Raw genomic sequence first — 12,055 nt, forward strand, 5'->3', positions numbered from 1 at the left:
CATTATCCCACATCACCCATCAGGAAGTAATTATATTTTCCACATGGCTGTGCTCCTCAAATTTTAAATAAAATTGGTGTTTAGGAGGCACAGGCCATCTAAGCATGTTCTGGAAGGAGGCTTCCATATGCAAAGAATGCAATCTGTTGTCCCACCAAAGTGTACAAACCCAGTTGACTCACATATCATAGCCTTGGTGCATAGAAGAATGGCAAGAGTGCAGGGCAACAGGGCCGATCTTCTCCACACTTCCTATGGGTCTGTCTTTCCCAGTGTCTGTTACCTCCCACATTCAGGATAGCCCTCTGGCCTACATGATGTCATCCCTCATGGCAATCCTGTTTTTAGGCGAACACACACTGGAAATGATAGGGGTTAGAAGCTGTACTACCTGTGGGGTTGTCATGTAATTTGGAGGAACTCAGAAACGATCCAGTTGTGCTTGCCTAAAATGTACCACATACCCAAAAGATTTACACACACACACACACACACACACACACACACACACACACACACACACACACACACACACACAGAGACACTAATACACTGGAATAATACAGGATTCAATGCTGTGGTAATGTATTTATCATTTGATATTGATAGTCAGAATATGTCAAGTAGGAGATATTGAAAGTTGGAAATAGTAGCAAAGGTCCATACACCCACACATACTTTGCACAAAGGGGGAAGCTCCCCCGCCAGATAATTCAAAGTTTAAGAAGTAAAGTGATCCCAGAGGGAAAGCCCTCATTGACTGTGGAGGAACAATTTCCACTTGTGGAAGATGCGAGATGCTGAACACAGTCTGTTTTCAATGTGTCTTTCTACACAACAAGACACAATGAGACAGAAACGCGGGTGTTAGCACACCTCTACATGGCATGGGACCATTTTTGTTTTCAGATGCTTGAGATGTCAGGAAGAGAGTGCAATTCAATGACTCACTCCAGGAAGTCTGAAACAATTTCATGTTTATTAAATCAAATGTTTCCAAGTAAAGATTTCCCATGGCAGGTAGATCAATATCCATAACCATATCCATATCTATATCCAGGAAATCACAGAACAAGAGCTTTAAGTGTACATACGACCTTGTATATCATTGACGTTCACATACAACATGCACAATACAATTGAAAAACAAAACATTTTCAGTTACTCCTATCCATACAAAGGATAAAATACATAAGCTATGAGGGACTGAGCTGTATACATGCTAAGGATCAACTGTTAATGTGACAGGCAGATGGCATTAGATAGCAGACCACATTTAATTGAAAGACCTTGTAAATGTTCTCTGAAAGTGACTTTTCACAAACTCGTGTCACATTACTCACATCTTTCTTACTCGGGACGTTCAATGGATTCTACCAATTTAAGTAACTCTGGAGCACAGTCTTTTAAAGTATACAGGACACATTGCCTTTGGAAAGTTCCATGCCATAGGCTCAATGACGGAACAGATTTAACAGCAGAATGTAATGGCAAGAGTGTGTATTCTTTAACTAATTCTCTAAAGGTGACAAGGATGGACCACTCTTGGGCCTTCTAATTTGGGAAAGTGATGCTGAGGTACAAGACCCCACTGTATCGATGCACTGCTAACCGTTAATTTGGATGCTACCAAGAAAAACTCTCCATTACTACCTGGGGCTTCCTACAGCCATCTTTGGAGTGCAGTCACACAAATCCTTGGGTTTATTTGCATTTTAACAGAAAGGAACATCTTTAGGAACAGGAGAACACAAGAAGATACAGTTGTTGAAGCTGCAAACATCAAGCAGCTTCAGCCAGCAAACTCCTCTTGTATCAACTTTTGTTTCTTCAAAGCATTATGAGAATAACAGATCCAGGAGAGACTGTTGAGCAGCAGCAGCACTCTCTTGCTGGCCCTGTTAAGTACAAGGACATATTTACTGGGTTTAAAGTAAATAGTGCTCATCTATCCTCATTTTAGACATGAAAGGCTCAGTACTTACATCCACCATCAGAAGTTTTATTTCCAAGGTGGCTATTAGATGTCTCAGCTCTTCAGCCACAGAATTTCCCCGGGAATCCCTCAGGGTCTCAAGTTTCTGAAGTGAAAAGACATGTGTAGAAATCAGACCTGGTCATCTTGGTTTACAAATGTGAACAGCAACATTTAAAAGGGAATAAATGCTGCAAAAGACATGGTTTAATTATTCCAAAACAAGGATACATCGTGTACAGTATGAAGATCGAAACACCCACCAAAGAGACGCAGACACTGCCACTCCTCCACCCACTGCTGAACGTTCAATCATGAGGCACTAGCCATGAGGGTGGCTCAGGGGAAGGGTGCTTGCCTAGCATATGTGAGACCCTGGGGCCCCTCTCCCCACACAGCAAGAAGAAAAGCAAACAAACCCGAATGAAAACAGAGAATATGACGCATGAGCTCATTTATTACCACTAACTGGCTTCTTTTGGAGATGGAGTAGCTTGTCCTGTACTATGCCCACCGAACACCATGAAATTACAATTCAAGGTTTGCACCCTCACAGTCCCCTCATCACTGAGTAAAATAGCACAGACTACATCTAAACGGTTTTGTTAAATACTGTGGGGGGATTATAAAATTTCACAGGACCTCTTCCATACTCTGGTGATGTGGCAAACACAGAAACAGGAACAACACAGAGATCTAAATGCTGCAATACGAAAGCAAGTTTCCAGACCACCAGGCTGCCAAAAGCATGGCATTTCATCAGGAACAGACACTGTCAGTGGTGGGGGTGTTGTAGGGGACAAGCACAAGAAAGCACGGGATGAAGTCTTACAACTTGGTTGGTTGGGTCATCTTAATTACACTGGATAAACAACATTTTACCTTGAGCAACTTGAACAAGCCAGTTCACATCAAGTCTGAACAAAAAACAGAACACCGAGTACTTAATTCTTTTGTAAATAGGTGTAAGCCTGCAGATAGGTCAATGTGCCTAGGAAGAATTTACAGAGACGGGCCTGTTACAGAGGGTGACTCTCAATTCACAATCTCTCAGTCTTCCACTTAATTTTTTCCTTGTGTGGTACATCTGGAAGCTGTCTTACAACTCTCAATTGGCCATACAAAACCATGTTTCAGCCATGCCGTGGTACGACATGAAAATGGACTGAGGAAGCAAAGCAAGTGCAAATGTGATATATTCGTGTCACTATGCTTAAAAGTGGATTGTGCGGTCTGGGAAGAAGGCAAAGTGGGCAAAGAGCTTGCTCCACAAGTATGAAAAGCCAAAGCCGACTTCAGCTCTCCAGAATACATATTAAAATCCAGGCAATGGTGACACATTGACCTGGGGTAGGGCAGGCAACCCCAGGGACCTGGAGAACAGCCAGTCTAGTACAGTGGCAAGGGAGTTCCAGGTTCGGCAAGCAATCCTGTCTCAAAAAGACATGATGGAGAGTTGACTTCTGGCCTCCACAAGTACACCCACAGACAAGTACACGTGTGTGTGCCTGTGTGCACATACACCTCCAATGGAGAATGCACTGTGAAACAAGAAAAGGTGATCTGAAAAGCATTAATGCCCTGTACAATACAAACAACTCTGGGTGACATCCCCAAGGCAGCAGTTCCTGCTTTGAATGATTCTCCCAATCATATGAGAATCCTAGAAGTAAAAACTCATTGTGTACTACTTAGTTTTACATGGAACAGTGACACCATGAGGAAAATGCTCAAAGATGTTTACAGGTAACTTTCCAAAGGTGTTAAACAAAGAAGGGAAATAATGCCAGAGTAGTCAATGCCCCTGTGTATAGGTTACTTTCTCAAAATGTACAACAGACCTCCAGGTATTGTTCACACAGTGATTTAAATTCTTCCATTCTCTTCTTCTGAAGAATCAGAGTTTGATGAATAAATTTCCGTTGCTCCTTAAACATACTCTACAAAGAGAGTAAAAGATGTAAGAACAATTCAGGGAAAAATAAAAGCAGAAAGCTTGCAGAAACATGAGTCTATATTATTTTTATACAAAACATACAGATTGAAATAACTGTAGTATTTTTTAAACCAACACAATGACCAACTTTACATGAGTTACACTACAAAATAACCTTAATAATGTGAAGTCCATTCATTTAGTGGACCTCCTTCCTACTAAATAGTATTCAAAACATCCCGTGAGTTCCTAAAGACTTGAAAAGCCACCCATTAGAGGCCTCCATAGCTGGTGAACTCTGTATTTTACAGAAATTAGCCCGAGATGTCCTCCTCATCTGTCACTCCCTTACAAAGGAACCCACTCCATTTTGTCCTTCCCAGTAAGAGTAGAGCCCCCAGTGTCATGCTTAACAGGGAAGGATTCTGTAAGAGTTACTTCAGATACCGTCCTGGACCAATATAAGAACACACACCCGAATACTTTTATCTATTCTGTGAGATAGGGACTTTAAGTATCTCTCCTTGCACTCCTAGGAATCTGAGGCATAGAGGTAAATTTAGCCTGACTAGAGAGTGACTGAACTGTGACTGCATTCCAACTGGTGAGATTGCAGAGGCCATGCTCCTGACCACTGGACTGGACAGCATCTCCATCTCCCTCCGTTATTCCAGCCTCTGCTTCCCCACTTTTGGAAGGCAGAATCTTCGGGAGGGCAGCTCCATTCTCCACCAGGAAGGAAGGCCCCTCAAAGATGGCACTGTCCCGTCTCCAGTACTTGTCCCCCAAACCTCATTCAAATCCCCAGGATAAAGGGGAGTCAGTCATCACATGTCCACCATGGCATGAAGCCTTACCTTCGTCTCCTCTGGGAGTGGGCTGGTCTATACTCAAAGCAGTGAAAGCCAAGCCTCCACCTGCTCTGCCACAGGCACACTGACTGCTCTCACTCTGTATCTCTGCTGATCACTGTGTCAGAAGGATCTGTTGGGCCCCCTGCCCCTGGTGTCTGCACATCATGGATCACGAAGGGCTCCCTCTGGGCATACAAGCCCATATCTTCTCTTGCACTCTCCAGGCAGTGCCCGCTCATCTCCCCACCCCCACCCCCACACCTGCCTCATCATGCTGGCTCCTAACCCATCACTGATCTTGTCATCTCTCTGCCTGAAGAGGAGCGTGCCTGTGTGTGTGTGTGTGTGTGTGTGAGAGAGAGAGAGAGAGAGAGAGAGAGAGAGAGAGAGAGAGAGAGAGAGAGAGAGAGAGAGAGAGAGACAGAGAGAGACAGAGAGAGAGACAGAGATAGCCAGTCTCTCCTCACCACATGAACCACCCTCCTGTCTCCCTAAGCTCTTGTCCTGTCCCTTCCCTCCAGACTTGCTGCAGGAAGCCCTGCTACTTTCTGATGCTGACACAATGGATTCCTTCAAAGCTAAGCCTGATACTCACAGAGAGTTTTTCTGCATGCTTCTTGACTTGATCTGCATCCATGGATAACTTCCTACTCAAATTCATAATCTGAAGAGAATAGTCTTGATACAGTTTCTGCCTGTGAATGATAGTAATGAACAGTATGATATTCCATCACACTATGAAGAAAGTGCATTCAGAGCACGACTGTCTTGCCCTCACTAACACTATCGATGGAGGATGGGGAAATGGCAACTAAAATATTCTGGCAGGAAAATGAAGCTGATGTGGATTATTTTATCTTACACTAACAGTATTTGTTCCCCCTGACTGAGAGAGCAGTCACATTACAGCCCTCAGCGCCAGAAAACTCAGGAAGAACTGTTGTTTTAATAACATGCCACACGTATTTATTCGTCTGTCTGACAAGCACGACTTCTGGTTAGTTTCCTCTTTCTGAAGAACAGATCCAATGGGCATGCACATCCACTACCGTCAGAGAATTCTATGGAGACCCACCCACTCTTCCTCATTGTGCCAGGGAGGATTTCGGTACAGTAGTATAGGAAACAGTGCTCCTGAAATCTATAGGACTTTGGAGGCATGAGATTTTTCAGTTCTATCACATCGAACAGATGTCCAGATGACTGTGGCATGAATGCTTTGAGGATTTCAAGCTCAATGTGACCAGCATATTCATGCGATGCATACAGTTCCTTCCTTACTATTACACTGATTCAACTACAATGTGCCAAAATGGTCATTGTAATTCATCCCTAGCAAATGCAGCTGACTTTGGTCATGATGGGAGGCTATAAGAAGACTAAAGGAAGTCTATTCTATACAGAAAAACCAAGCCAAATACATTTTCCAACCGAGGTTCTGGCCAGTGGAGGGTCACAGCTATTCTTCAACCCCTTGCCATCATGCTTACTAACCAACTGTCAAAAGGGTCTGGGATGAAAGCACCAAGAAGCAACCAACCATACCTCTGTTCACACTGGCTTTTTAGAACATCCTCAACTTTCTGCTCCATGGTTTCGAAAGACGAGGCGATGATCGCCGTGAATCTTTCTCTGTTTCCTTCAAGAAAGTTCTTAATGGGCTCTGTATTAAAATATAATCTTGTAACCATTACCATAAAGTTCCCACAACTTCACTTTTCTATTTGGAAAGACACTTGATACCAATAGATGGAAATAATCTGTCAATGATAAGATTATTTGCCTCCTTCCTTTCAGCTGAGAATTTCATGGTTATGAGCTTGATGTGAAATTGGATAGCTGGACTTCTGTTTCTGTATGTTACATACAAAGCACAGTGAATGGGGCTTAAAAAAGGGTTTCAAGTCACTGTGTAATTTCTATCTGAGACGTCGTCATCTGTATAGTATAAACAGTATCAATGTACAAAATACGCTCCAGTTCAAGGACACAATCAGAGGGCCTGCTGGGCCACTTTGTGCAAAACACAAAAGTAGTCGATTTACAAAGATCTCCAAAGGCTCAGAGACTATTGCACAGCGAGATGAAAAGACTGTAATTATTGTAGCCATTGGAGGTTTTACACAAATTTGACAAGGTAGATACCCTGAATAATAACTTAAAGGGGGGGGTGGAGAAGCACACCGATTCGTGGAAAAGTCTGTGGTACTGGGGATGGAACCCAGAGCCTTAAGCATACTAGGCGAGTGCTCTCCCACTCAGCTACATCCCTATCCTGATTCCTGAATAGTTTCTAGATATGACTCTTTGCAGAAAACTCTACAGAGGTCCCAGCCGTTTTTGTTTTTACAGTTTGTATGACTAATGTCTGACACAGCAATTTAAAGCAGGACTCAGTCTGATCATACAGTGGTCACAGGCTAACAGTGCTGACTTCAGCTTGCCACTGCACATGCTAGTTTTGCACATTAAACAACAGTGGGCAGCTATTTAAGAAGGGTTGGCCCTCACCACTCACACACAGAAAAGAGCTAGGCTAGAATACAAACCAGTGAGGTTAAAAAGAGAAAATGGTATTAAAAGCAGACGTACCGCTTGTGTGAATCAAACCTGGAAGACAGGTAATTTCATCCAATTTTAAAATATCTCACAGTGAGTAAATAAGAGCACCCACACTATAGGTGCCATGTTCTCCGTATTGATACCTAACATGAAGTAGAGAGTTGGAAATCTCATAAATACTATTTTGACATTGAGTGTCTGAGAACAAGGCGGTAACCACACTTCTCTTGTCTGCCAAGTGATAACTCCCTTGCCTTACACTTCTTTGGGTCAAATGATTTTTGATTTTCTCAAATTCCTAATGTCTCCTAGAACATACCTTCAAATTCTTCAAACAAATCCTGTATTTCCTTCCTGCAAAGAAATCACATTTTTTACTTCAAGATATACAGAATGCCATTTTTTTAGTGAATGGAGGAAGTGGAGTGTGCCACACAGCCTACATACAGTTCCCATTTCAAGAGCAGATGCTGACTGTTCTGAATTTCTTTGTGTGTAGAGGTAGGGCATGTGTGCATTTGTGCCGACCTCAGAGGTACAAGTGCGGTGTCCTCCTCTCTCCATCTCCACCTTACTCCTATCAGACAGGTTCTATGACAGGACCTGCAGTTTGCTGGAGGCATGATATTTTCATTTCTTATCACATTGAACACCTGGTCGACTTCGGGGTGAATGTTCTGAGGCCTTTAAGCTCAATGAACCTAGTACATTCATTCGCTGCATACACCTTACTTGCTGTTGCTTTTATGTATGTTTGTTGGTTTATTTAATCCCAGTTTATTTTGTTCAGCTGGCAGTCAGCAGGCACCCGCAATCTTCCTGTCTCTGACATACCTCACCCCTCAGTTCTGGGCTTAGAAGGTGTGCATGGCCATGCATGGCTTTTTCTGTGGGGGCTGCGGATCTGAACTCAGGTACATCAAGCACTCTTGCACTGAGCCCTCTGTCCAGCTGGACTTTTTCTAAATTTATAAATGGGTAAATGATGAAACATATCACCTGGCTTGTTGCCCTTCTGTTCCAGAGGAAGTAATGTCCTCATTACTGAGATCAATGACTTCTTGGTGCACTGTATTAAAAAGAAAGGGAAAAATATTTTGAAATGAAGTGTGCTGTTCTCATTGTCCCCCATGGAAAACAGCTTCATTATGGGGTTTCTAGAACCCACAGCCAGCAACAGTTACAGTCACTGTGACCCATATGCTCCCAGAGAGGCATGTGGATGAGCCGTGCAGGTTTCCTGTGTGGTGAAAATTTCAACTGGGGGAGTCTAAAGCCACACACACACACACACACACACACACACACACACACACACACAAAAAAAAAAAAACCCTTGAGGAAGTTATTAGCTTCTGAAACCTCCTGCTAGTCCCAGAAAAGTCCATGGACCTCACCCACTCAGTGCTCCACCTGCCAAGAGATTTTAGGATGTCTCCTGGGTGGACACAGTCCTACAGGATCCCATCTATTTTTACCTGGGATGACTGCACCTGGCTTCTGGGTGTCATCTGATATGAGATTTGGATCCAGCTTTGTGGGCTTGCCAGCACTTTCAGTGGCTTTCCTTTCCCTTCTTGACATGGCTAGAATCTTCTTGGGCTAGACAGGACTCCTGGAAGTACAGATAGCAGGAGGAATTATTAGATGGCAATGGAAACCGGGACTGGGACTCCACAGGGTGTGGCCAGGTATCCTGGCACTTGTGGTACAGCAAAGACAGGGCAAGAGGAGGTCACCGGTGTTCTGTTCTGTCCCATTTCTCTACCCAAAAGTGGAGCTTCTGGGCCCACTACCTCTGAAGATCGGTACTCTCTGCTGCTTTCCCAATCCTTGGATGGGAAAACCTTGGGCACTTCCCCTCCCCTGTAAAACAAGACACCTAATTCTGGTGTCTGGTTGGGAATGCCAACCAACTGAGGGCCTACTCAGTCACCAAGTCCATGTCTCCCAGCTCATGAGGTGCCCCACTCAGCCCTCCAAATCCCTGGAGCCCTGTGGGACCTTTTCCAGTCCCATTTGGAAGGGAAACTCCTGATATCACCCCCACAGGTTTGCCTTGGTCCTGCCTCTTTGTGATCCTGCTCTCCTACCACATGAGCTAAGTAAGGCCCCTCTCAGATCCCTGTCACAACTAGGGAGACACATAACAGAGTTCCCCAATAGGCAATCATCCATCCAGGGTACTCTCCCTCCATGGGAGCCTCCTCCTAAGACAGTCCTTGTACCTAACTAGGCCCCACCCCCCAAAGCACATCTCTCATACAGTCCCAGGATTAAGTGGCTTAAACTGGCACTTGTGGTATTTGGACACAGAAGTTGCTGGTTGGTGAAGGAGCCCAGTGCTGCCCCACCACCGTCAGATAGGTATTTCTGTCGAGGCAAGACCTATGGCTTCATGTAAGTGAGACCCAGATGTCACGTCCTGAGGACTCCAATTGGACACGGAGAAATACGGGGAAGGTCACTTCCTCCTCTACACCTCACTGTCACACCCAGCTCTCTTCAAACCCACAACCCTCAGGACCCCTTCCTCCACTGACTTCAGTGTTTTATATTTCTTTACCAGGTAAGAGAGAGTCTTCCAAACTTCACATCACAGATTAACCCTGACCCTTCTGCTTCAAGATCCCATTCTCCTCCCCAAAGGGCTGTGGATTCTGGCTCGTGAGTGAGTCCGCTAATTACCTGCCCCTCACCTAGTTGACCACACTTCACTATATTCCTCTGCGAGGCTCCTTTACTGTCCCCTCAGAGTGAAGCCCCACCTCCTGGAATGGATCTAGGACTAGCTGGAACGCCACTACGCAGGCAAGCCTGAGGCTGCGCAGCTACAGGCATTCCCAAATGTGTGAGGCCGGCTTACCAGTCACCCGTTCCCAACTCACATGTTTGCCTAAAGTGCCTAGGGTTCCCCTTCCCCTTCAGACTAGCCAGCTTGCGAGGTATTGCCAGTGGAAGGATCGTGGGAGGACCCAGTTGTCTAGCCAGGACCCAAAGGTAAAAAAAAAAAAAAAAAAAAAAAAACCCACCAACTTGGAGATGTGGAAAGACTGCACCCCCTGTCCCGCCCCACTGTTCTAAGGCCCTGCTCCCCTCATCACTCTTTTTTTCATTCTTGGCTGAGGTGCCTCTTCCGGCCCGGCCCGAAATGGAAGTGAGGTTCCCAAAGTCACCTCACCGGCCAGCCTGGACGGTCTCGCTGTGTAATCCCACAGCTTTCTTCTTTCCTGATGCCTCTAAACCACCCCCGGAGCCCCACACCTCCCCGAAAGTCCCCAAAACAGGGAAACAAAGAACGCGGTCACGCACCTACGAGCCTCCGCCTCCGCCTCCGCCTCCGCCACCGCCAGAAAGCCTCCTTCCTCTCAGAGGCTGACCACGAGGAGCTTGGCCCCGCCTCCCAACATAAGGCTCTCTGATTGGCTGGCATAATAACACTTGCGCATGCGCAGGGGTACCAACACTGTGCGCATGCGTCAAGGGGCCCAACAGCCCTTGCCCAGTCACATTTGCCTTCCTGTTGAGGGAAGGCCCATGGCTTCTTTTCATTGGGCCACGACCACAGCCGGTTATGCCCATCTTCCTATGTGGCTATCTCTGATTGTCTGGAACAGGAAGGAGTGAGCACCTGTGTGACAGAGGCCAGTGGGTCCAATGGGTTGCTTGCGTGAGGCAATAATACACGCATCTGCAAAGACAGCTCAGGTGATACTCGAGGGCTGGGCAGTATCCGTCTGTGAGGCATGGACACTTAGGCACAGCAGTTGTGCATGTGTAAGCGGTCCACTGTACTTTTATCCCCTAGCGACGCTCCTGAGGAGCACCATGGCCCGTGGCTATATCTCAGAGGTCTCAGATGTTCAGTCTGGCCTTGAATAGTACACAGGGGGCAGATGTTGCATATCATGAGTCTCTCGTCTACCACACTGTGAAGCTCAGACATCCCAGGCTCCCTATTTGTTTCTCAAACCTCTTCTCTAACCCTCCAGAGGTGCCGAGTCCAGTCCCACACTAAAGCCACACTCAGGCACATTATATCACAGGCACTCTTGGGAATCCCTCCTTGTTGTCCCCACCATCCTCCCCCAAGGGCTGTGGTTCAAGCATTACTCTTCCTAATTTACCTTACCAGAGGATGCCCTTTCACCCACTTACTCACCTGGGTGACCGTAACCCACCACACCATTGAGAGCTTCCTTCCCTTCAGAGAGCAGTCACAGCCTTTCCAATGTGCATGCTCCCCTCCCCTTTATTTTTGCTCGAAGGACATGCTCACATGTGAGTCAGACCCCACATGAACAAATGAGTGTGGTGGCCTATCCATGTATGAATGCATGCCTGATGGATAGCCCTCAGGCACGTCTCTCGGTACACACTCTCCTCCCCAAGGGCTGTGGTTAACAACAATCTCTGATTGGCACTGCTGGAGCCACACCATGGAGTCCCTTAACAGGCAGTCACACACCTTCACCACCCTGATCCAACGGGGTGCCCTCAAATATTTCTACTTTTAGAGTGATGGTGGTCTTGTCCAGTTAAAGGTCACCTTCCTGAGTATACACTTAGGTTTGCTGAAATAGCACCCATGCATGGGGCAGACCCTTCAGGTCTCGTATCAGGCTATCTTAGTTAGGGTTTCTATTGCTGTGATACAATGCCATAACCAAGGCAACAACAGAAAAGAGTTTATTCAGGGCTTATGGTTCCAGAGGGTTAGAATCCATA

The 12,055-nt window shown here is 45.7% G+C and overlaps 1 protein-coding gene across 1 annotated transcript; it reads right to left on the reverse strand.

The window, feature by feature from the left end:
- Positions 1-960: 960 nt before the first annotated feature.
- Positions 961-11,649, reverse strand: LOC100757478 (X-linked lymphocyte-regulated protein 3A-like). The gene is made up of 9 exons (XM_027434222.2): positions 11,490-11,649; positions 8,806-8,942; positions 8,327-8,396; positions 7,647-7,681; positions 6,311-6,428; positions 5,361-5,460; positions 3,817-3,915; positions 1,986-2,081; positions 961-1,898 (listed from the first exon to the last, which is right to left on the reverse strand). The coding sequence occupies exons 2-9, from the start codon at positions 8,909-8,911 to the stop codon at positions 1,839-1,841; spliced, it is 684 nt and encodes a 227-aa protein (XP_027290023.1). The 5' UTR covers positions 8,912-8,942; positions 11,490-11,649; the 3' UTR covers positions 961-1,838.
- Positions 11,650-12,055: the final 406 nt, after the last annotated feature.

This window comes from Cricetulus griseus, chromosome X (genome assembly GCF_003668045.3).
Source record: "Cricetulus griseus strain 17A/GY chromosome X, alternate assembly CriGri-PICRH-1.0, whole genome shotgun sequence".
Lineage (NCBI taxonomy): Eukaryota > Metazoa > Chordata > Mammalia > Rodentia > Cricetidae > Cricetulus > Cricetulus griseus.